At 43.9% G+C, this 26571-nt stretch overlaps 1 protein-coding gene across 4 annotated transcripts; it reads left to right on the top strand.

The window, feature by feature from the left end:
* Positions 1-972: 972 nt before the first annotated feature.
* Positions 973-26277, top strand: LOC148036472 (E3 ubiquitin-protein ligase APD2-like). 4 transcript variants are annotated; one of them, XM_087678459.1, is made up of 10 exons: positions 974-1320; positions 2108-2214; positions 2308-2430; positions 2511-2604; positions 2708-2782; positions 23894-23976; positions 24052-24195; positions 24797-24866; positions 24950-25235; positions 25318-26277. In XM_087678459.1, exons 1-10 carry the CDS (start codon positions 1077-1079, stop codon positions 25394-25396), a joined length of 1305 nt encoding a protein of 434 aa, XP_087534585.1. In that variant the 5' UTR covers positions 974-1076; the 3' UTR covers positions 25397-26277. The 4 variants fall into 4 exon arrangements, with proteins under 4 accessions (XP_087534586.1, XP_087534585.1, XP_087534588.1 ...); XM_087678462.1 differs by having other exon boundaries at positions 975-1263; positions 2130-2214; XM_087678461.1 differs by having other exon boundaries at positions 975-1320; positions 2130-2214.
* Positions 26278-26571: the final 294 nt, after the last annotated feature.

Below are 26571 nucleotides of genomic sequence, written 5' to 3'. Positions count from 1 at the left end.
CTTGATGTTATGTGATGACATATACCAAGTTGATCTCACCTTTAAGTATCTTCTCTCTCACAAAATGGTAAGGTACCTCAATGTCTTTTCTTGTGGCACGGAACACTCAATTCCTAATCAACTATATACTGCTCATATAATCATAGTGAATGACAAATGGACCATCTTCTTATACATCCAAATCACCCAATAACTTTTGCAACCATACTACCTCGCATGATGCCATAGTAGCACCTCTTTACTCGACCTATATACCCAATAAAGCAACCCTAGATTGTTATTTGCTACTTCAAGTAATTGTTGCACTACCAAGAGAAAACATGAATCTTCTTGTAGAACTTCTATTAGATGTTTTCATGTGGCTACAGGTTTAGTGAAGGAAAACCGTAAGAAAACCATTTATTTCCATATATTTAATTTGTATGCATACAAGATATGATTTGCCTAAATTTTATGAGATTATAGGTCACAATGCATGAAAGTCTTATGAATGATCGTCTACATTATATTAATCGATCACATGTAGGAGGTCATTTGTTGCTTGGATTTCATAAACTGATATGCAATACTGACAAATGACAAGGAGTCTTTATAGGGTTTGTTGCTTTGCCTTGTTTACTCTAGTGCTTTTATTGAGTTCATTTTTGTGTAGGCCTTGAGCCAGCTGCAACTTATTTTGGCCATAATTTTGTCATATAAACTCGAAATAAGTCCTCTTAGTACTCAAAACAAAGTAAGAAAACTTGATTGACAAGTTAATGCGGGTAGAGTTTTGAAATTCTCCCTAGAATAGTCATAAATGCTACCTTTCTATAAACATGTCACTTTTTGATATTTTAAGGCTTGGACAATTATACCACTCAAGATAAGTCCTTGCATGTATTTAGATGCATCCAAAGTTCTTATTAAGCTATTAAAACTTAGTATTGGATACTCATACTATTTCAAAGACCAACTCCATTTGAGGGGAGGGAGAAAAAAGAGCAGAGGGACAGAGAAGGAAAAAGAAAAAGGAAGAGAGGGAGAGAGAGAGAGAAGAGAAATTTAAGACAAAAAGTGCGAAGCTTCCCAGTAGAATGTCAAGGCGACCAATGAAGTCTAGTCGGTTTGCAAGCTCTCCTTTCAGCAGTGAAGGAAGCTCAGGCGCCTTTGGCGGCGGCAGCAGCAGCAACAACCGTGGGACATCGGACTCCTTTCACGACACCCGCCATCGATTCGCGAGCGACAGCCCCCGGTGGACAAGATCTTCTCTTTCATCACCAGGTCGAAATTCGCAAGATCGCCATGGCGCTTACTTCTTTGTCGCGGTTCTGGTTCTCGGTAATATAGCTATTTCTGTCAATCCGATACGTTCTCTAAAGAAGGTTGCCGTGCGATTGTTGTTCAACAATCCAATGCTTTTGTAACCTGTCATGTCTGATCTTCATTCTCTGTCGACCAATGCAATGCTAATCATGCCTATTGATTTAAAACTTTTACCTGTTGTTAAACAATGTAATGTTTATCTTGGTTTAAGATTTCTTTCCTTGTTAAACAACGCAATGCTTGATGCAAGACCGGTGGATTTAACATTTTCTTTTTGTTGTTGAACATTGCGATGCCTTATCTTGATGCTTATTAATTTAAGAATTTATAATAATCCTTGAACAATGCAACAACTGCAATGCTTGTCACGATGCTTATTGATTTAAGATTTTAAAATTATTTTTGAACAATGCAATGCTCATCACGGCTCCTGTTGATCTACAATTTTGAGGGAGATTTCTGCATTACCGATTTGCCTCTCATGTGACTATGCGTCTTCCTCCACAGAACCTTAGCAAAATGGTCTCATTCTGTTATAAATGTCCCTGTAGACGGTATCCAAGCATTTACAATGGGCTTAGCCATCATTGTCAGCAAGTGTGACCGTAACAGAGGTTGACTTTTTATAGATTGGTCCAAGTTGAAGTCTGCTTTCGTGGATGCATGAGTTTTAGTGTAATTTAGAGGTCCCTGCTGAGACATTATGTTGTGATTGCTCCTAACTTTATTTGTTGAAATTGTTAACCTAACAGAGGCACTGTGCAGTGAGTTTTTTTTTTCTTTGCCTGGTTGTTTGTAACAGGATCATTATGGTTGCCTTTCAGTTTATATGGAGATCAAAGTTTGGAGATGGGCCAGCAAAGCTCAGTGATTTTGAAGGCAAACTCTCTATTTGTGAAGGCTATTCTGGTATGCTTGGAAGCTTCTTTGGTGCCTTACCTTATTGACTGCCATGAAATGATACAGTAATGAGAAAACTGATTCTTTTCCTTGGTGTGCAAGGTGAGAGGCTCTATGCTAAGTCAAGGGGCCGATCTTTATGGGTTTGCCAAACCTCCGGCTTTAGGCAGTTCATTTCAACGGACAGAAGAGCACAACATTAAGATACTTGGACATCATCACCATGTTAGTGGGCTAGTTTTCTTGTCCTTTGGCAACATTAGTATCATTCCTAGGCCAGTTACAAACTTTGGATCTGTGAACAGGAGTGGGCATTGTGGCTTAATAAGGGGTCCAAGATTCACAATGAACTTATTGGTCCAGAATCATACCATGGGCTTGTATTTGTTATAATTCAAGGTATTCTTCATCTCCCGATATATATTTATCTTCTGAAATATTTCTAGGAGCATGTGTTGGTAAATGGGCTGTGATGCTGGATCATATGTTGCAATACATGCAGGACAGAGAAATCTGCATTCTTGGATTGATAATCCAAGTGAATCTGATGCTGTATTAACATGGAGAGCTGTTCTTGGTAAGAGTTTTGCTCCTTCCGTTAAGAATAATGTGAGTAGTGGTAATATGAACTTTAGTGCCAAAGAAGTGCACATTATTGCTCTGCAGCATACTGTTAGGTAGAGATATTTATGTGAAAGGAATATCATCAAAGGGGAAGCCTACTCTTGAATCATAGAGCTTAACTATGAGAATTTTGGATGCTTCATGCATGAAAGTGTTAGTAGTGGGTGCAGCAATGGAAGCATAGAAGACTGCTGTAATAGACTGCACAACACAAGAGAAAAGAAAGAGAGAAGGACATTGCAGAGAAGAACTTAGAAGAATGTTTGGGAAATGGAATCCAAATATCAAACATGAGATAGTCCCGTATAATAGTGAGGCACTGGCTGTGTGAGAACTAGCACTGGCTCCTTCTCTTCAATAGGACTTGCTCTAGAAGACTGTAAGTGAATGAATGATTGTGGAGGAGGGGGATTAAAATAAATAGGCAAAAATGATCCCTAATAATGCATTGGCAGCATCACGATGGCCTAAAAATTAAAGTCAACCAGCCAAAAAATGCCAGAATTACATTACACTCTGATCCATCTTCATATTTAATTGTATCCCATGTAAATAAGGTTCGATTCTCTAAAACTAAGAACAACATCAATTTTCCTTTAAAAACACGCATTTTAGGTTTTTGGAAATTAATAACTCATGATTACAAATATGGTTTCTTAATTTTATGCTACAAAGTTCTCAAACACATTAGAGCTAGGCTTCAAACAAACTCTCGTTACATATGAACAAGCTTTGCACTGCGAATTGTCTAAGAGGATTCAAATTTCTATTAAAAATAGGCTTACCACCATTGTTGAGTTTCCAGTTTTAACAATTGAATTTTTGGGCAACATCAAACCCGCAATTAATCTCCAATGAGGATTGCTCATCACTCCTCAGCATTAGCATTAGAGGACATAGAGGGAGAAAAGAGAACGACTGATTTTGAAATTTTGTTTCTTAGTGTATCGTTCTCCGCGCGCGACCTAAACATAAGTTGTACTTTCACTCTATCTTTCATTCTAGCAAGTACACTCTACTCTTTTTGCTTCAGCTCACTCTCTTGTCATTTTCTCTCCTCTCTCTCTCTCCATAGCTGGCTGTCATTTTCCAACATAATTTGGGTCGAGGTGGTGGATTTCCCTGCCCATCTTTGGCGACTTCTTCCCTTTGTGTTGAGATCTCTTGGAGCGGTGTTGGTGGAGCCTCGATTGGCCTCTCGTAACAGGAATAGGGCATGCATGCTTTGGGATATAGGGAAACCTCGCCTAAATAAAGTTCATTTTTAGGTTTCGGGGTTGCAAACTTTGGTCTATGAGCTCAAATGGGGCACATTTGCAGGACATTGTTTCAGGTGTGGACAATTGGGACATTTTATTTCAGAATGTGATAGAAGCCATGAGGTAATGCAGCCGCCTTTGGATCATGATTTGGATATGCATGACCATCCTCTGCAGCAGGTAGCTCAGGAGCCTGAAGTTGCTTCTGAGCATATTGTCCAGCAGGGACAACTAGATGGAAAGAAGGCTGCTTCTCAAGCTGGAAATCAGCATGCTTCGCCCTTGGGGGGCCAAAACTTGTCTTCTAGGATAACTCCTGGGTTTCGGTGGTTCACTGTAATGCTAGACAGGAGCCTCGGTCTACTCCTATTCACTCAGCTCCCAAGACTATTACCTAGACATTTCAATGCCGAGGTAGGGAATTCTATATGAATCCTTGATCTGCAGTTGGTGGTAATGAAAAAAGGGTCTCTGATACTATTTTGCATTTTGACTTGCGAGGGAGAATGGTGCCTCATCGGGATGGTTTTCGTGCCCACCAGCAATAGCAGTTTCCTTCTTGTATTTCGATTGCTAGTTTGCAAAGGGCAAATCTGGTTGATGTGATTCGAAGCGAGATGGAAAGATTTCAGGCAGCGAGGGAAAGGGAAGGTGGGGATCCAATAGTTTTCTTTTCTGTATTCCATCATGAGAATTGCGTTATGGAATGTTAAAGGTATCTCTTTGGACACTAAGCAGTATCGGTTGTGGAAAGTTGTGTTAGCCGGTAATTGGGATGTTCTATGTGCCGTGGAGCATAAACAATATGCTTTGGTAGGATCATCTTATGTATATAAGGATTACTTGGTTTTCTATAGTGGGTGTGTTCCACATAAATTTGGAGTAATGGTTGCCATTAGATCATTATTGCAACCATTTTTTATTTCTCAGGATCGTCGAGGAAGATTCATGATTATGGAAATCCAATATGAGGGAGAAGTTTTATGGTTGGTGGGTGTCTATGCTCCTACTTCTCGTGAACGTTGCCAGCTTTGTTCCATTTTATGCGCTGAAATGCTGCATGCACAATCTTTGTTGGCCCATTCTTTGTCTTTATGTCAGTTGGGGGATACTACAGATGACTTGCTGACATGCATTGAATGGTTGAAAGGCCGAGTCCAATCTTTACAAGGATATGAATATGCTAAATTCAAATTGCTGTCTAGAGCAGAGCCTTTGCACGATAACAACTGTCAATCTCACCAATTCTTTGCTAGATTACATTAGAAATATGCCCGAGAAAATATTGTGTGTCTAAAGAATGAACAAGGTGTTATGGTGATAGAACTTGCACCCATCATTTAGATGTGTGTAGATTTTTACAAATCATTGTTGGGCCCTCAAGAGAGTTTGTCGGACGCTGTTCACTCTGCTCGCAGATACATTTGTGATCTGGTTAGAAATCAGGTTAAGCCAGAATGGGTAGCCTTAATGGAGGCGGATATTTCAGAGGATGAAGTGGAAGAGGTTCTCTCCCATTTGCCAAAAAGAAAAAGTCTTGGTTGGGATAGGCTTTCTAATGAGTTGTTTTCAACCAATGTTGAGCAACTTAAGGACCCGTTGACTCGCCTGTGTTAACAAGTTTGGAATTCCGGTGTCATGCCTTCAAACTAGAAGATTGCAGTCATTCGGTTATTGCCCAAAGTTCCCTCTCCTACTTTGAAACGATGGAGACCCATTTTTGTTATGGGCTCGCTATATAAAATCTTCTAAAAAATCATTGCCAACAGATTGCAGAAAGTATTTTCACATTTGGTTCATCCTCGGCAATACGGTTTCATGAAGGGTTGGAAAATAATGCATAACATTTTGAATGTTCAAGTGGGGATTGACTTTGCAAAAGCTTTAGGCCAGTAGGTGGTCATGCTTCAACTTGATATTGAAAAGGCATTTGATCATGTAAGTTGGTCTTTCTTGAGGCAGTTGATGTTCACCATGGGTTTTGGGCCATGTATGGTTTCTCTTGTGGATACTATTGGTTAGGGGACAATGGCCCGTATTGTGCTTAATGGAGGCATCACTGATGAAATTACGTTATCCCGCTCTCTCCGTCAAGGCTGCCCTCTCAACCCTTTGTTGTTTGCATTAATTACTCACCTGATGCTTTCTTTGTTGGATAAATTGGCCAATCAAGGTGAGATAGTTGGGTTGTCTTTTCCCAGTGGGCCCCAATTTGTGGGTCAATCGTTGGCAAATGATTCCTTTATGTTTCTTAAGGCTAATCGTTCCAATGTTAATCAGACAATGGTCGCGTGGAAACTTTTTGCTATGGCATTAGGACTCCATATTAATGCTAAAAAATCCACTCTGCTCTCTTGTATGGAAAATGATTTGCAGGCTTTGGGTTGGAATGATATTGTGATTTCCAAGGGGAATATAACTAGACATTTGGGTTATCCTATTGGGGTGGGGGTGGCTCCCCGCACCTTGTTGGATTGGATGGCATCTCGTATTCATGACCAGTTTATGTACTGGAAGTCAGAAGTTTGGCCTCTCCATGTGAGACTTAAAGTTGCACAATGCATTATGATCAATATGATTTCGTTTTTCTTGCCTTTGCTTCGTTGGACTAAGAAGTCCCTTCTGGAATTGGTCTAGCCGATCCGATTCATGTTATGGAAGAAGAAAGGTAATCGCCTGGGTCAAGTGTGGATTTCATAGCAGCACGTGACTACTCCTAAAAGGATGGGGGGAGCAGCTCTATTGGATGTTAATTTTCATATGGTTGCTTTGAGATTAGCTCTTCTATAGGCTCTTTGTCTACAGACTCATCCTTGGATAGATATAGCTAAATGTTTTATAGAAAAGACTGGCATTTCTCATGGTAACACGGAATTCATACTTCTTGGTGGCATATGTGCTTAACTCCACAAGATCTATTGAGGTCTCTCAGTCTTTTCTCCTTTCCCATATGATCGCATCTTGGCAGGCGATGTTACGTTTCTCGGTTTGGCGCCCCCCAGATTCTCACAAGGAGGAGAATTCTCTCCCAGGCGAAGTATTGGCCTGGTTTCATTCCGGGACAGGCCCGCCTTTATTCATTTCGGCGCATTCGCCGGTACTTTCGGGTGCCTAGAGGGTATCATGTTATTTGGACGGCCATACAGGACAAAATTACGAGCTACTATCCTTTGCCTACATTACAGCTCTTATCTCCCTGGCGTGATTGGATATTTGTGATTCTTGATGATTTCGAGAAAAGATCGGCCAATCAGATACATCATGAGATGGTAGAGGGCCGAGGCCAAGTGATGGGTCATGGTCAAGGCAAATAAAGTATGGTGCAGTCAGGAAAGCAAAAAGAAGTGGCAGGACAAATTCATCCAGCTCTAGAAATCTAAGGTTCCGTAGCAGGGAAAAGTGTTTATGTGGAGGCTTCTTATTGGGGCACTTCCTATTGGGAATGTGTTGCATGCTTGTAAGATCTCTATTGGGCGATGCATTTTCTATACTACCTGTGATGAGACAGTGCTTCATCTTTTTGTCTCCTGCCCTGTTGCAAGACATATGTGGAGTTTTGTGTTCCGAGTTTGGTCCTCGTTGACTTGTCACCGGATTTCAGCTCGTTCGTGATTTTGGGGAAGATGACCTCCATGACCTCTTTGAGTTCAGATTATTCTTGCCTTTTCCATTTCCTCAGATGGACAGCCTTGTGGCATATTTGGCAAACTCGGAATGTCTTCATTTTTGATTCTGTATTTGGGATTCATAGTCATGTGGCCCGAATCCGGGGTTTACTGTTGTGGCAAATCACCTCTATGGTGTCTGTTGACTTGGTTCTTCCTGATATTGCTACTCCTTGGCTGGACACTGTTCGCTCCACACCAGTTGTGCTTTCAGTGTGATAGTTCTGTGTTAGAGTCTATGTAGACTATCCTTCATGACTGTTTTTTTCTGTTTGTTCTAAGCCGACCTGATCGTTTGATGTAAAATATTTACTACTTAATTCAATTATTTTCACGAGAGAGATAGAGAGAGAGAGAGAGAGAGAGAGAGAGAGAGAGAGAGAGAGAGAGAGAGAGGGAGGGAGGGAGGGAGGGAGAGAGGGAGAGTTACGAAGAGAGCCCTAGCAATGGCGGACCTGGCGCCCCCGTGACTTGGTGACGTGCTTCCTGCCCCTGCCGTCGGCGTCGAACCCTGGTTGACCTACCTGTCGACGGTTTGCGCCCCCTTCCCGTTGACTCTTGGACCTGAACCGTCGCCTGCTCGCTGCACCCCGTCGCCTGATCGCTTGTTCGCTGCGACACCGTTGATGTCTGGTTCTGTGCCCGACTGCCTTCGTCAAGTAGTCGCTTCTACACTGCTCACGTGTTGCACACCAGGTCTCTTCGACAAGCTTCGCCAGCTATCCTGCTAACCAGTCCGCCCCAGCTGTTGCCTTGTTTGCCATCCGTACTCTGTCTGCTGCCGGTGGGTGCTTGCATAGCGCATCTTGTTGTGCCGTGAGAGAGAGAGACATATAATCGGGGAGCACGCGACTGTGACTCTGCACAGAGTACAGAGCTGACCTGCCCCTGTACAGCGAGCGAGAGAGAGAGAGAGAGAGAGAGAGAGAGAGAGAGAGAGAGAGAGAGAGAGAGAGAGAGAGAGAGAGAGAGAGAGAGAGAGAGGGGAGAAGCATGGCTGGTCTAGATATGGCTTTTATCGACCAAACGGTGGCAGCCCTTGGTTCGGATTCTGATACAGAGGAACTAGAGGATATGGTTGCATGCACAGAGGAGATGCCTCCTGGTCCTGACTTTTAGCCTGCGGGCAAACGCTCCAAGCATACTTCAGAAGAGACAATGGGTCATCAGGAACGTTCTTATGCTCAGGTTGCCTCTGATTTTGTGGATTCACAGGATATTGACTGGGAGCATTTGCTGGAGTTTGCCAACACTCTGCTTGGTGATTATGTCCAACATAATCATGAAGCTTTTTCTGACTCTGGAACTGAAGATGTTCTGGAAGCCACGGTGGACCCAAAAAATGTCTTGCACTTGTTTTCGGTGTTTCATGACCGTGCTGTTATACTCTTCTTCACTGGCAAGATCCCAATGCTTTTCCATACTCGCCAGTGGTTGCACCATTTACTACAAGGGGAGTGTGTTGAGGAGATTTTTGTTGGGCCTCGAGGCTTCTATGAGGTGCTGTTGAAATCTGAGAAGCATCGGGCTGATCTCTTGTCTAAACTGCCATTGTTCTTTGATTGCCGTTTGGTCCATGTTGTGCCATGGTGCCCGATGGCAGACTTTCAGTGCCTGCTTCAATGTGAATGCCCGGTGTGGGTTGAAGTGGAAAATTGCCCGGCTGTCTATTGGCCATTGTTAAAGGATGCCATGGCCGTTGTGGGAACTGTTCTGGACCCCCCGAGCCTAAGGGCCATGAATCGTAACCGTTTGTGTATGTTATGGGACATTGCTAGGAAAAGGCCTGCGGGGCTTCGTCTTAATTGCTTTGGCATGCATCCTTTGCACTTTCGTTTGAAATGGGGTAACTTTGCAGGAGATTGCTTTTCGTGTGGAAAATTGGGGCATTTTATGGCCGAATGCCCAGAGAAGCAACCGTCTGCAGATGATGAGTATGTTGTGCTGCCTATGGAAGACATGGTGCTTGATGCTCCGTCACAGGAGGCAATCCAACCACCTAAAGTTTTGGATAAAGGTAAACAGCCTGTTTCGGGTTTGGATTCCCGTGGCAATGATTGGGTAGAGGCACGTTCCAAAAAAGGTAAAAAGTTTGATGTTGGCCTGGCGGATACTGGGCCTAATGTTTCACAAAATTCCATGCACATGTATATGAGTAGGCTGCGCGTACTATGGTTTCTTCTGCTCCCCATAATCAGGCTACTAGGAAAGTATATACAGACGGTCCAAAGGGCCCACCCGCTAAGTTGGCTTTTGATACTAGATGTAATGTGATTATACCATGGGATCGTCGTTATCCCCGTTCCATCTCCAAGACAGTGGATACTCCGTCTATCTCTAAAGCTGGCCGTCAGAACTCTTTTGCAGTGTTAGCTGATTTTTTGGATGAGGGTGTCCTTGACATTCTAGCAGAAAAGGTTAAATCGAGGCAAGCGGTGTCTCGTTCCTGATTTTCTTTTTTGAATACACATGAAGATAGCCACGTGGAATGTGCGAGGCATTTGTTCTCGCCATAAGCAACATGCCATGCGGATTGTATTGCATGAGAATCAGTGGGATGTCTTGTGTGCGGTTGAGCACAAGAGTCACGGTGAAGCAGGAAAAGTTGTGGATTGCCATGGGTTTCGCTTATTTTATGCAGGGACACACGCCATGCATTATTCTGGTGTGCTTATGATTGTACATGAGAAATATCAGCCTGTTCTTATTAAAAATGATATACATGGCTGCTTTGTGGTAATTGAAGTTTTATTTGAAGGAGAGATCTTATGGTTGCTGGGCCTCTATGCTCCGAATGACCCTTTATCCTGCTGGAATCTTTGGAATACTTTGCAGACCTCCTTGTCACTTCGCAGACGGGGTTTTTTGATGGGGGATTTTAATATGTGTGTTGATTCTTCACAGTCCACTTCAGGGCATTCGGTGATGGACGCTCCGGAAAGTCGGGTGTGGAATGCCTTTGCTCTTGCGGTACTTAAGGAAGATCTATGGTCTTGGCTACACCCTTCTTCTACAGGGTTTACTTTCCATTTGGCGCAGTATGCAACTACATGGTCGCGGTTGGACCGAATGTACATAATGTAGGATGATGATTTTCTTCCTGAGATGGTGGAAATGAAAGTCTTGTAGCAATATACCTTGTCGGACCATTTCCCTCTCCAGCTTGAGATACTTGCACAACCCATTGCACCTTTTATGCAATTGCTGGATAGACTCCCTTTACGTTTCAACTCGTCTTATTTGAAGCATTCAATCTTTCAGGGCTATATGCAGCAATTGATTGATAGATTTTTATTGGACTTCGCCTTTGAGGGCACTACTTCCTTTGAACGATTGTTCTCTAATGTGCAGCGGGTTGCTCGGCAGTATGGGATCCATCATGCCTCTCTTTGTCGGCGGCGTCGACACGCAACGGACTTACTTGCTTTGGTTCATTCTTTGCTGGTGGACACTCCAGATGGTGAATTTCTGCTGTCACTGGCGATGCGTTTGGCTGATCTTATCAAAGAGTTTCAGTTGAAATCTTATCAGCAGGCCAAATTGCAAAATTTGACTGAGAGTTTTCAAGATAATGCTTGTCAGACTCATAAGTTCTTTCGTGCTTTGCATGCCTCTCTTGCTCGAGAAAATATGACTAGATTCCAGGATTCAGAAGGTCGAATGGTCACTGATTCTCAGACTATTGTCAATATGTGCAGGAATTATTTTCTAGATCTTCTTGGTTCTTCTCCGCCACCTTTTGACCAGGTTACGCATGCACGCTCAGTCTTCTATGATCTGGTCCGCCATCAGGTTCCACTTGATATGCAAACTACTTTGGAGACAGATATTTGTGAGGAGGTTATGGATGTTTTGTTATGCCTGCCTAAGGATAAAAGTCCCGGTTGGGATGGTCTCACCAATGAATTCTTTGAGAGTTCTGCTACCCAACTGGTGAAGCCATTGATGGCTATGTTTCTGCAGGTTTGGGAAACAGGGTGCATGCCTTCCTCATGGAAAGAAGGTCTTATCAAACTGCTTCCAAAGGTTCCTTCGCCGTCAATGTTGCAACATTGGAGACCAATTTCTTTGATGGGTTCGATGTATAAAATCTTTTCCAAAGTGCTGGTGAATCGGCTCCACAAGCATCTTCCGGCCATTGTGCATCCTCTTCAATATGGTTTCATTAAGGGCCGCAACATTCTGCATAATATCTTAAATGTGCAAATGGCTATTGACTATGCAAGGCACTCTAGTTAGGAAGTGGTATTGATTCAATTGGATCTGGAAAAGGCTTTTGACTATTTAGACTGGTCTTTCATTGCGGAACTTATGTCTACTATGGGCTTTGGTACTCGGATGTCCCGCTTGATCTACACCATTAGTACTGCGGCTTCTTCGCGAGTTATGCTAAATGGTGGTGTTACAGAGCCATTTGTCCTTGCACGCTTTGTGAGACAGGGTTGCCCTTTGAGTCCTCTTTTCTTTGCCCTGGCGACTCATCCGGTTCTTTCGATGTTATCTTCGATGGCAACTTCTACTTAGTTGGCCGGATTGTCTCTTCCTTTTGGACAGCATTTCATTAGTCAATCTTTGGCTGATGACAGCTTTATGATTTTGCGTGCGGACAAGGACAACATTCGCAAGGCATTAGATGTTTGGACGCTCTTTGGTCATGCTTCTCGTCTTCGTATCAATGCTTTCAAATCAGCCATTCTCAATTGCATGGAGTCCGATTTATAGTCATTGGGCTGGCAGGGACAGGTTGTTCCCCGTGGTTCCATTGTCAGGCATCTTGGGTACCCTTTGGGTGTTGATGTTCGGCCAAAGCAACTACTAGAGTGGATTTCACATAAGCTGGCAGCCAAGTTTCTATATTGGAAGTCGCAAGCTTGGCCCTTCCATGTTCGCCTCAAAGTGGCTCAGACAATCATGCTGCCAATGCTCACATATTTCTTGCCATTGCTGCCTTGGACTCCTACTACTTTGAATGCTCTCACTCGGCCCATTCGTTTCATGTTATGGAAGAAGGATTCATTGCATGCAAGTATTTCGTGGATTTCGTGGTTGCATACATATACCCCCAAACGCCTGGGTGGTGGGGCTATTTTGGATGCCAAAACTCATATGCTGGCACTTCGTTGGTCTCTTTTTCGTGCCATGTGTGTGGATCATCACCCGTGGGCCATTATAGCCTGTTATTTTCTCGAGGACCGCGGCCTTCTGCATGGTAATACACAAATTCAGAGCTCCTGGTGGCATGTTCTTAATGCTGACTCTCGGTTTTCTAGACCTTCCTCATCTGTGCTTGTTCATTTGGTCGGCTCCTGGAAAGTGGTGCTCCAGAAGGCGCGTTGGCATCCAGCGGAGGACCGCTTACATACTAACTCTTTTCAACTGGAATTGTTGGCAGCCTCGAGATTACTTTCATGGGAAGGCAAACATGAACTCAGACTGAAATTTAACTGCATGGCCCGTTTGGGCTTGACTTCAGTTGCAGATGCCACCCTTGCCAGTCGTAATGTCTTCATATCGTTTTGTTCTGCCAGGAGGCTTTTCAGAATCCCTCGTGGATACTGTGATTTATGGGAACAGCTTTTGTTAGTGCTCCAGAGCAGGCAACACTTTCCTACCCTTGCTATGGATCGTCCTTGGCAGGACTGGGACCTTGCAGGTCGGTTGAATTTTGAAAAGGCCTCAGCTAACCAGGTGTACCATCTTGTGATTAAAGATCATCAATGACTGGTTACTAAAGCTAATATTGTATGAGGATTGCAGAAATCTCAGTCATGGTGGAAGGCAACGGTGATGGAGGGCTGGTTGAACAAGACACCTTTCAAATGCAAGGTCTTTCTTTGGAGGGTGATGATTAGTGGTCTTTCTCTTGCCTCGGCCCTTTCCAAGCGTCGAATCTCTAACGGCAATTGTTTCTTCTGCACCACTACTGTGGAATCGGCCCGTCATCGATTTATTTCTTGCCCTCTCGCTAAGAATATCTGGTCGCTCTTGTCAGCGGTTTGGCGAGCTGTGGTTGGTTTCTCACTAAGCCCTTTTGATTGGGTTTTTGTACGCCCAAAATACCCCACACTGGCACAGTTGCATATGAAGATCTTGTTCCACTTTCTTAGATACTGGGGATGTTGGCATAATTGGACCACTCGGAATGCCTTTCTTTTTGATTCGGCCTCTAATGTTCCGGGACACATTGCCAAGCTTAAAGGTCTCTTGCATTGGCAGATAGATCTCATTCGGCACTCTGACTTGCTCCCTCGGGAGGACTTACTTCCCTGGCATATGGCAATTTCCCTTGCGTCTTTGCCATGACTTGTGTAACTCTTTTGTGGTTTCGTATTGAGATGTTACACACGTTGGCTTAGAGCCATCGTGTATCTTGTAATCATGTAAACTTGTACCTTTTTTTGTAATTAATACAATTACCTTTTACAAAAAAAAAAGGGAGAATTATGAAAAGAGAGAGAGAGAGAGAGAGAGAGAGAGAGAGAGGATGGTGAGTGTGATGGTGGGGATGCAATGGGACCCTGCTTAGGGTTTTCCGCATGTCGCCTGTGCGTCTCCTGTTCTCGTTTGTGCAGTCCGGACTGCCTTGGGGCTCCACGCTAAATCCCAGCGTTGTCTGCGCCTTCGTTCCTGTGCGCATGCCTTTTTGGTTCGTTGCAACCCATGCTCGACGGTGCTCTTCGTCTCTTGCTTCTGCCATTCCACCTCGACCTGCTCTTCCTGTACAGTCAGAACAGGGTACCGTGTTTCTGTGCATCTGCCTGGCCCATTCCAGCCTTCTGCAACCACTTCTGCTCTGCGATCAGCATTTCGTCTGGTGCCCAGATGTGCTCTTTAGTCACAGTCCCTGCATAAGGAGAAGGGACAGCTCTGCCGTGCCTCTGCGTGGTCAGCCTTTACGCACCTAGGCAGTAACCGACCTGCTGTCCAGGCAGTCTGCTGCGCATCCTTTGAGCGCCCTTATGCAGAGCCTGCGGACCAGACATTATTACACGTGCAATCTGCCCCTGTGCAGCACCGATAAAGAGAGCAGACCTGCCCCTGTAGAGAGAGAGAGAGAGAGAGAGAGAGAGAGAGAGAGAGAGAGAGAGAGAATTCTGTGTTCGGAATCTGGTTCTGCTATGGCAAATCTGCAGGAATCTAATGGCCTCGATATGGCCTTTCTCGATCAGAAGATTGGGCAAGGGATTGACAAAGACTTTGCCGATCCGGATGGTGATTCCTCGGCTGATGAACTCGGGCCGTTGTTGGATAGTGAAAAGATGGGCAAACGTCGTAGGATGTCGGTCGAAGAATCAGTCTTGGGCCCGAATTTGTCTCAGCCAGAGGTTCATGTTTCGTGTTCACAACCCGATGGATCTTTACAGTTCATGCTAGCCATTGCCAATCATCTTATGTCAGATTATGTCCATTGTAATGAGGATAAAGCTAACGCACTACCGGATGGGGATCAAGTAGTTGTAGTCATGGGAACCGACTTGGTCTTACAACAGATAGCTGCTTTCCATGAGAGAGCAACCATATTTTATTTTATTGGAAGGACTCCTTTGATTACCAGAATTCGTGCTTGGTTGCAGTCCATGCTTGTCAGTTTTGAACAGTGCTCCGAAGATGTTTCAGGGCGTATGCAGATTCCCCTGATGGAAGAGATTTATGATGGCCTGAAGGGGTTCTTTGAGGTTCTTTTTGTTAGCAGAGTATTTGTCAGCTCATGTGTGAGTCTGAGCTTGATCTGGGCTGGGCATTTTTTATTAGGTATTTTAGGTATTTTTCTAGTGTGGCATTTTATGCCATTGGGGCATTTTTATGCACCAGTCGGCCAACATTAATGCTGTCCGACCAGCATTATTGCTCCCCACTTTTTCAGCCTATTTATACTCAGTGGCTCCTCCTCAGTTAGACACATCATCTTCACCATCTGCAGACTCTGTGGAGAGAGGAGCCAGTGCCAGTGCCCACGCAGCCAGTGACTCACTGTTGTATGCGACTGTCTCGTGTTTAGATATATGGATTCCATTTCCCGTGCATACATCTGAGTTCTCATCTGTATCGTGTTCTTTTCTTTTTCTCTTTTTGTCTTGTGTTTCAGCAGTTTATTTCAGCACATGTTCATGCTTCCACTGCTGCTCCACTTCTGACATGGTATCAGTTTTCAGGATTTGTGTTTCTGCTGTGTTTTATTGCTGATTTCAGGACTGTTTTGTACCCTTGCTGATCAGACGACTGCTGTCCCAGCCAGGCGACCTGTTTTGGGGCTGTTTTCAGTCTGCGTTTTTTGCAGTTTTGCCATCGCCTGTTGCCTCCGCACCCTCTGCTGCCTATGCACCCTCTGCTGCTTGCGTTTTTCATCTGCAGTTGCTGGCGACAGTTTTCTACCTGTTTTTCTCCAGTTTACAGCCTGCGTTTTGCTGATTCAGCATCTCTCGTGGCTGAGTGACTGTTACTTCAGGCCGTTTTCTCTGTTTTTGGCAGTTTTTGATTGATTTTTTGACTTTCTGCAGCAGATTTTGTCTTCTATTGATCAGATTTTGGGTTCTATTGCATGTGAACTCTCATTTTCTGTAGTCTGTGCTTGTGTTTTGGCTGTGTTTCCTCTCTAAATTCCATCTCTTCTCTACTTCCCTTCTTATCCTCTCCATATGGCTCCTCCGTGCACTTCCACTGATGATAAGTTACATGGACCTGATTATCTCACATGGAGTGCTGTCATGAAAGCTTGGTTTGTGCAGAAGCGGTTATGGTACATCGTCTGTGGAGCTAATCCTCAATCTCTCCGTCCTTTTCCTCTTCCTGAAGACTTTGATGAGGACAACCATGAGGAAGCGGTGCTCACGTGGGACTCCGACGATGCCCGTGCTTACTCGGTGTTGCTTCGGTGTATTTCTAAAGCGGTCTTACCGGCGGTTACCTCCTGTAGGACATCTCTTGAAGTATGGCAGAAGTTGCAGCAGATGTACGAGGCACCTTCCACTATGCGGGCCGTTACACTTTATGGCCAGCTCCAGCAGATGAAGTTTGAGGTGAAAGATACTATTCAGTCTTTTCTTCTTCGTGTTACGCAGGTACAGGACCAGCTTCGGCACATGCAATCTGCTCTTCCCGAGGCGCATCTTGTCGGGACGGTCCTCTACAAGCTCCCCCCGGAGTTTGATGGAGTGGCCAATGCTTTGCGGGCGCAGACATCATCGACTCCTGTTAGTTTTACACATATGACCTCGATGCTTCTTGAGCATGAGGCATCCTTGAGATTACAGGGGCGGCTTCCGGCACATTATGGAGGTGAGGCTTATGTAGCTTCAGAGAGGGGTGACGGGAAGAAGAAGTCGAAGGCCCAGTGTTACCACTGTGGCAAGAAGGGACATTTGCGGAAGGACTGCAAGAAGTTAGCGGTTTCCAGGAAGGAGGAGCAGAAGACGAAGCGGGATGTTGACTCTACCGATGAGTCCTCTCCTTCATCAGACTCCGACTCTGATCCTCCGACCAAGGTGAAGTCCAAGGCGCGGAAGGGATCCTCTTCTTCGGATCGTGGGAAGGGCTTGGTGGCCCCTTCCTCGGCTGCTTTCTAGTGGTGGTGATGAGGTCATCCCTCACGACTCTCTTGTGCCAGAGAGGGAGTGTGAGCGGGTGTTCAGATGGGGCAGCCGCGCCTCATCTATACTTTTATACAGATGCATAGGTTCCAGAGAGGGGCGTTCCTGACGCATCAACTTCAGTCTGGCGGAATCAAATCCTGGAGCTGGGATTGACATCCAGGTTCATGCTGAGCTGGTTATCTGACAGAGAGCGGGAGGCTTTCGTCTGGAGCTCACATGAGGGGACACTTTGGTGGTCTGGGCCAAAGGCAGGGAATCCATGGTCACCTATGTTCAGGGGCATTTTTGACAGGATGGTCTTGTATGCTACTGCGAGATATTGATGATGGACACAGAGACATTCTACGATCTTCTCTATTTTCAGGTGTTTGGTACGATCGACATCGACATCAGGTTCTCTCCGAGGCACCTTGGTGGTGGCTTGATCACCCACTACTTGGGTATCCATGGTTCTACTTGGTGGTTCTATGTTGTATAGTTTCTGATCCCTTTTCATTGTACTATTGTATTGTATCAGATCACTCATGATCTGAGAGAGGGTGTTAGCAGAGTATTTGTCAGCTCATGTGTGAGTCTGAGCTTGATCTGGGCTGGGCATTTTTTATTAGGTATTTTAGGTATTTTTCTGGTGTGGCATTTTATGCCATTGGGGCATTTTTATGCACCAGTCGGCCAACATTAATGCTGTCCGACCAACATTATTGCTCCCCACTTTTTCAGCCTATTTATACTCAGTGGCTCCTCCTCAGTTAGACACATCATCTTCACCATCTGCAGACTCTATGGAGAGAGGAGCCAGTGCCAGTGCCCACGCAGCCAGTGACTCACTGTTGTATGCGACTGTCTCGTGTTCAGGTATATGGATTCCATTTCCCGTGCATACATTTGAGTTCTCATCTGTATCGTGTTCTTTTCTTTTTCTCTTTTTGTCTTGTGTTTCAGCAGTTTATTTCAGCACATGTTCATGCTTCCACCGCTGCTCCACTTCTGACACTTTTTTGTTCTGCAGAAGTACAGGCTCTTATTATGCAACACATTCCTTTGTTTATGGATGGGCAGCTAGTTCATGTGGTCCCTTGGAGGCCCATGGCTGAGTTTCAGGAGGTGTTGAGACAGGCATGCCCAATTTGGGTAGAGGTGGTGAATTTCCCTGCGCATCTCTGGAGACTCCTCCCTCTGGTTTTGAGAACTATTGGGGAGGTTTTGGTGGAACCTCAACTGGCTTCCCACAATCGGAATAGGGCATGCATGCTTTGGGATACAGGAAACCTCGCCCCGTTTTGAGGTTCCAGGGTTACAAAGGTTGGTGTATAAGTTGAAATGGGGTACTTTTGCAGGACATTGTTTCAGATGTGGCCAATTGGGCCATTTCATTTCAGAATGTGACAAAAATATGGAGGTAGGGCAATGCCCTGTGGACCTAGATATGGAAATGCAAGACCACCTCCCTTAGCAGACGATTTAGAAGCCCATGGTTGATCCTTAGCAATTTTCCCAACATGGTCGTAATGAAGGCAAGAAGGACGTTTCCCATGGTGATGGGGAGCATGCTTCACTTATGGGTGGGTAGATTTTGCCTCTTTAGGAGGATTCGTGGGTCACTGTGGTTCGTCGTAATGCCAGAGAGGATTCTTGCTCCACTCCTGCCCATCCTCTGCCTCCCCCAATCACTCAAACCTTTCAATGCCTGTTCATGCTTTCAAGGCTCTCCTAGCCCATTTGCAAGTTTGGTTTAATCAATATTTTTTGCAGCAAAATCAGTTTTTGGAAGGTGTTCAGCAACTGAATCAAGCTCTTCTTGAGCTGAGGTACATGCCGTACGTGCTAAAGTGTGAAGAGAAAACCATGCTGAAACTGCAATTGCACACTGCCAATACCTGCAATGTCACATGCATAGTTGTCCCCAAGATGGACAACACCATGTCGGCCCCTTGTATAGACAAAGAACCACTCACGATGAGGGGTGATATGAAAGGAAGCACCTGAATCGAGAACGCAGATATGCATGTCATCATCTGTATCTGCAAGTAAAGCATGTGCACCAAAGTGTGAAGAGACCGAAAGGATGTCATTCTCACTGTCACTGTCATGAGTGACTACATTCACCTCTTCAATTTTGACACTGCTCTTCTTGGGTTGACTCTCTTTCTTCTCTTCCTTGCTATCATCTGTCTTCTTGCCCTTTCCTTTCTCTTTCTTCCATTTGTAGCAATCACGTTTCAAGTGACCCTTCTTACCACAATTGTGACATTCAACATCTTTACCACGTGATTTACTATGTCCCTTGCTATCAAATTTGCCTTTTCTATTGTGATCTGCCCCTAGTATGCAAAGCATTGGAAGACTTATTGGATGCATTGTTGTGCCAATTCATTTCTTCCATGAGTAGAGCACTCTCTACATTAGCATACAAAAGGATTACATTAGAATTGCTCATAGCGGTCCTGAATGTATACCAACTCTCTGGCAGAGTGCAAAGCAAGAACGTAGCCTTCAATTCTTCATCAATCAAGAACTTCAAGGCAACCAGCTGGCTGAAAATGGAGTTAAACTCACTCAAGTGAGTAGACATTGCTGTACCCTCTTTCATACACAAATCCATAGGCTTTTTCAGCCAATAAACTTTGCTTGCGGTACTCTTCTGTGCATATAGTTCTTCCAGTTGAGTCCAAATAGCATAGGCAGAATCCAAACCTTCAATGTTGAATAGCAAGGCATCAGGAATTGATAGCTCGATGGTTGAGCATGCAAGCTCATTTAACTCATCCCAATCTTCCTGTTCCATGTCTGCGGGCTTTGCTCCTTTGGTCTTAATCGGCTTTGCCTGCTTCTTCTGCAACAGGATATTATAGCACTGTTTGTGCCAAACTAGAAAGTTATATGCTCCTTCAATCTTCTTAATCTGCATGAGATTACTGCTGTAACTGCTGCCAGCTATGATTTTCAGCCCAAATGTGACCAAAAAATTCAGCAAATGCAGGCCCAAACTGTCACACAAGTGACCAAGGTACAAACAAGTACCAACCAGCAATAAATAACCACGTAAAAGCAGAAATTTCAGACCTGCAAGTAAGTTTTCAGAAGCACAAACCTTGTGCTACAGCACTCCACAATTGATTACAGCTGTTCCAAGGACAAATACACCACATTACATGAGAAGTCCCAAATTTTAGCTGCAATTTCTGTTGTACATGCACCCACGGGCACAAAAATTGACACGCACTGTCAAAAGCCCCAAAATTTTTATGCTCAAAGCATCAACCATACATCTGCACTGTCTTTGATATACATAGAATAGGCCAATTTTGCCGAAATAGAGGAATTTTAGCAAAACCCCCAATTTTTCAAGTGCTAGATGTCCAAATTGCATGGAATTAAACCCGCATGTACATAAAATGACCAAATGGGGCACAAATTTCGCCCAAACAGCAAAAGCCCCAAATTGCACGGGGTCCAACGTGCATCAATGTCAAGAAATTCGGTAAATTTCAGCCCAATTTTTGCATGTACATGAAAAGCCCCAAATGTCGGAGGCAAAATGTCACAAGTTTCTGCAATTACAATGTGCGAAACCCCCGTCAGGAAAGAGGGGTAAAAACAAAGGAAAAAGAAAACGTGATTGGTGGGGGGGGGGAGGGTCCGTTGACCCGCCAACCTGGGATACGCCCGTACAATTGGCGGCCGCCACACGTTGGACCCGTCTTCTCGTTGGAGCCTCACATGGAGCCTGTCGACTGTTCGCGATGCTTGCAGTCTGGTTGCGTGTTGCTTGGGCTTGGTCCTCACCTGTAGCGTGTCGCCTAGGCCTGGTCGCCTGCAGCAAGGTTGCCTGCAGCAGCTGGCTAGTTGTTGCGGCTGTTCATTAGCAAGGTCGCTTGGGTCCTGGTCCTCGCCTGGATTTCAACCCGCCAACTGTCCACTTGGCAGTTGCTTGCTCACCTAGCTCACGCCTGATTATACCTTGAGAAGCGTGTACTCCTTGCCCGCTCTAATACCAATTTGTTATGACAGAGAGCACGAGGATCGAGACAATGCTTTCTCACAGCAAAGAGATAGAGAGAGAGTGTAGAGTAGAGTGGAGAGTGAGCACGACACAATGTTCTTGGGTACAATGACGAGTGTACCTTTACAAATGTGCTAAGGGCGTGTTCACACCCGTGCACATATAAAAGGCCCGATGGCCCTTTATTCCCAACAAAGAGAAGGAAGCAGAAGAGAGGGAGATGTATTTGGAGCTTGAGTGAAGAAGGCAGCAGGCTTGAAAGTTGAGGGTGAAGATTGAAGTGGGAGGGGGCTGTTTATAAAGGTCCAAAACAATTTCACAAGGGAAACATTTTGAAAAAAAACGGATAGAAATGGTCAGTTTTGGCCCTAGGCAACGGTCACCTACGCAAGTACAGTTCGGACCAGACGACAGATCTTGGACAGAATGGATGGACCTGACTGGACTGGATAGATCGGACGGGATGGTTCCATTTGCGGATGGAATGCAACTATGGGCGCCATCATTTTGGACTGCGTTTTGCTGTCTAGGCACTCCTTGGCATTGGGCCCATCTTCGGAAGGCACCTGCTATTCCATCTGGGCTGCATTTTACAATTCTTGGCCCATTTGGGGTCAAATTTCTTCATTTGTCATGCCGCATTGTGATTCGGCATCTTCTGGAGTTACTTGTCCATAGTAGTTCGTGATCTTCTTCCTCGACTCTGACGGCACATGAGGATTGCATTCCACTCCCTCAACAACTATCCTTCATCTTTAGCACTACCTTCTATACTCTACTACCAGGAGGATTGCGTTTCGCTCACTCTACAGTGTAGATTCCGTGTAGGTACTACCACCTGATCAAATAGGATAGTGTCATCCCTAGTCTTCATGTCATAATATAGGAGCATTCAAAAGGCACTAGTGCTTGGACCAATCACCTTGTGGAATTAGAACGCCTCACTGAAACTCATCTCTTGGCCACACATGACCTCCTTGTTGCAAAAGAGGCCCCCCACTAGTGTAAGGCCTAGCTTTATAGATATATGCAACAATGACCCTTTGACAAAGATGACTTGGTGCTCTTGTATTCTCTTAAGGGCCATAAGCAAAAACTAAAACTCCATAGTCTAGGACTGTCTCACACTCGTCAAATCAGTGGGACCAATAATGTTGAGCTTGAGACCTTGGAGGGGAAAGGTATTGGGTACTTCAATGGTAGCTATATCAAGAAGTATTACCCCCCAGGCCATTACTTACATGAATGCCCCATGCATCCTCCTAATGTTCATGTCAGCATGGTCATGGTGGCTGAAAAAACTTGGTACGAGCAATTTGAGTAGAAGGCTCATGATCATATATTGACTTCACCCAACTCTATGCAAAACTCCTATTAATTTTTTAATGTATGTACTATCTCTATCTCTTTACTGGACCCTGAGGATGACCCTATTATTCATATAGTCTTTATTTGAATCCAATTGACTATTGTCAAGTAGGTCACTACTAATTCTCTCATTGATGAAGGTTTGACTATAACACTTTTGACATATGACCCCTACATGGAATTGGGCCAACCCACTTTGACACTCACTCATACTAAACTTCATCCCTACAATGGTCAAAGGCTACTTACTAGTGGGAAAATATAAGCTCATACTTTTTGTTGAGATTGAGAGCACCCCCTTCTTTCTTATGTTCTTCCAAACCAAGAGAACTTAGGGAAGGAACTTCTTTTTAAAGGGAGAAGCTTAAATGAGGATACATGCCAGCAGAGCTTATGTTGGACAAAGGCTGATTATGTCTATAGAGACATTGGCTACTACATGGAGTGTTTTGCTATGGGAGGAAGGAATGAGCAAGGAAGAGCTCTTAGCTCTTAGAATTTGCCAGATAGAAAGAAGACCTGAAGACAGAGAGATTGCAGTGCGGAGACTGAAAGAGGTGATAATTGGGCATATTATAGCACTGTGAAGCAGCATTTTGAGGCATCTGCCATACATCTCATTGGGCATGGCAATGTATCCTTCCATGTAGGGCCTGTCATAGACCTTGCAAAATCCAAGTAGTAATATGAAGTGGAACTATGGACCTTTGTTTCACCAACAGGTTTGCTAAGCTCACCTAAGTGTGTAGACTAAAGTTTTTCCTTCAACCTTTTGTCGTATATTTGACCTGCTGATTGCTATAAGGAAGAGAAACAGGTAAATGCCTGAGTTTCTGGGCGCAACAAAAACTTTACATGCCAAGACCCTGGTCCTTTTGAAACTTCCCATCTCCATACGACACTTGATTGTTTGGGTGATGTTTCTCCCCAAGAATCATCCAATTGTTTACTGTAACTTTGATGTCTAGAGCCTGGAATAGCTTGAACAAGAACACTGAACTGGTTGGGTTGAGGCTGAGCAGTGTACAAAAAATGTGGCCTCATGGGAGACTTAAACTTTTAGCAAAAAGAAAATGATAACTGGTTTGTGACTATAAATAAGATGAGATCCCAAGAAGTCCCATCTGTAGAGACTTTTTAATTCAATCTCGTGGTCTTTTTGTCAATCTGGCTTTGTAGGCAACAGCAGTCTTGAATTTGAAGCAACTTCAGATGATGCTTATTACTTTGCATTTGGGAATCATCAGCAAAGGGAGGTTCAGGTGTGGTCTGTATTTATAAGCTTTGTTTCATATTCATTACAAAATAAAGATTCTCATCGCTGTTGATATGTACAGGTAAAATTGTTGATGCACATAAATAGCACATTATATATTACAGATGGTGCTTTTAGTGTGTGCCATCTTACGGAATTTTGCTCAGTAAGGCTTTCCTTTCTGGGTACAAACACTGCCCTTGTTACCACACCAGAACAATCACCAGTGAGTTCGTGTCACTTAACTATGTCCTAGTCTATTCTTATAAGATGTCGTCGTACTATTTCTCGTCTTAAACTTGGGGTGTTCTTGAACGTTATTGAGCAAATTATGATCTAGAAAGGTCATCTCAGATATTCCTTATCCATGAAACATATTCCTCATTTAAGACCTCAAAAGGCAGAGTCATGTCAAATTGGGAACCTATGAAAATGTCAATAGGGAATGCTTAGCAGTTTAGAGAGAGTTCGGGACTGTTGGCTGCAAGTCATAGCTAGGATGAAGACTTTTTCATCACAAAACTAAACTTAGACTACTAGACCATTTAGTACATTTTCCAAACTGAGCTTAATGTATAGAATCTAAAATCAAGATTTTGAGCATTTTCAGAATTCTCAGCTAGGATCATTGTTCTAGGTTTGCTGGTAGAAAGCAGAACCCTGGCTTTTCTGTAGATAACCACAATGCCAGGAGCTTGTCTCTTGTAAGCAAACCATATCCTAGGTGTGCTGGCTCATCACAAAGATGAGGCTTTCTCTGGAGTATTTAGAATGCTTGAAGTTGATCTTGTAGTGTCTTTGAGCATGGATCACTCTGTCTGAAGCAGGGTGGGATGGAGGTGTGGCATGTACGGGTTACCTACAGACAACGTTGGGAAGTCTACTGCATAATTTATGGTAATGGACCTTTGAAGCATTTGTAGTTTGTGTTATTCAATGCAATATTCAACGTTTTATTGACTACTTCCCATGGTTTCCAGGTGTTACTCTGTGCGCTGTCCTATTTAGTTTGTCATACAAACGCAGATCTTCGCCTGCAGCACACAATGATCATGAGTGCAGTCCTCTTGTATCCACACATGCAAAAAGTACTAGTGATCAGAATTTCAACTCCGATGATCAAACAGATAGCACCTCTGTTTCACTAGTTAATCAGGACAACAGAAATGCAGAGCAAAATGACTGCGTGATTTGCTATGATAAATCCAGGGACAGCTTTTTCAGTCCTTGCGGACATTGTGCGACTTGTTATACTTGTGGTCTAAGGTAAGCAGAGAGATATAGCAATATTTGATGTGCTCTTTAACATAAGTGGTGTATGACTAATGTCAAAGCTAAATTCCTGCAGGATGAAGGAAGGAAGAGACCCCAGGTGTCCGATCTGCAGACAACTAGTAAAGACCATAAACAAGTTGTATATTTGTTGATTTCAAGAGGTTCTCAAAAAGCATACCTCTGCTCATGTCTCTTGTCTGCTACCTGTTTGTGTACATTGCCCCTTGAAAGTGTTTCTGCGAAGGAAAGGATCCATGGGGAAGTATGGTGTATGTTAGCCCAAAAGCTGGTGCTTGTGGGCTTATAATTTTGCCATTATTTCATAGTGAGTTATGTGAAAAGACTCTGATGTTGAACAAACATGCAATGGATTGATGGTGGCTGAACCACATGTTACAGTCCAGTTCTTGAGATTACAGCTTAAAACCTTTGAATCTTATCATCTCAATGCCCTGCCCAATTTAGTCGCTGTGTTGTTTCAACCTTGGCATATATTTTGTTAGCATTTACCTGAAGTTAGCTGGTTTCAATCTTTAGACATAGACAAATTAGAAATTGATGAACTCATTAGTTGATGACCAATTGTGTTCTGTTAGCATTTCCTGAAGTTCAGAACTGGTCAATTGTTAGGGATTCATATCATGCATAAATTTCACCATAAAATACCACCTCTAATCCAGTAAATTTATAACGTGCCTTTGTTTTTAATGGAACCCCTAATAGTCATTATATCATGTATACACTTCCCCATAAGATAACACCTCTAATCTAGTAAATTTAAAATGTGCTCTTGTTAATAGCGGAACTCCTAATAGTTCTTCTTCTGACATGGTGTTTGATGTGGTTGGCATTTACACAGATGTTGGCAATTGGTGCAATAGAGCTGGTTAAGCTGGTTGTAAAAGCATGTGCAGCCACAATTTCTCATTGATGTTACACTTACTATGTGCAACTTAAGTAGTGAAAGGGTGTCGAAAAAGAAAATGGTGGCGTTAAGAAGAAAACATGTGAAGAAATCTTGGAGAATCATGGGGTGGAGGTGACAAAGGGGGGGGGGGAGGGAATAGAACCCTAAATTTTATAGCTTGGAGAATGGTTTTTAGAAGTGGCTTTGTGAGGATTCTCCCCAATTTTAGAGCCTATTAACATGAGGAGTAATATCTGCAGTAAGTTATGCTCATTTTTTGGTGTGATTTATAAGGGAAGGTACACCCCTTTTTAAAATGAAAAAATAATGCGAAAGGCATATATGTTGCAGTGATATATCTAGGTTGGTTGGGTTCAAACCCATGTAATCTTCCAGATCGGGTTTTCCTTGTAAACTAGC

This window comes from Lygodium microphyllum, chromosome 5 (assembly GCF_053477565.2).
Source record: "Lygodium microphyllum isolate KBCC chromosome 5, Lygodium_microphyllum_v1.1.10, whole genome shotgun sequence".
Taxonomy (NCBI): Eukaryota; Viridiplantae; Streptophyta; class Polypodiopsida; order Schizaeales; family Lygodiaceae; genus Lygodium; species Lygodium microphyllum.
The sequence above is the reverse complement of the archived record's forward strand: the minus strand, read 5'-3'. Positions and strand labels throughout refer to the sequence as shown.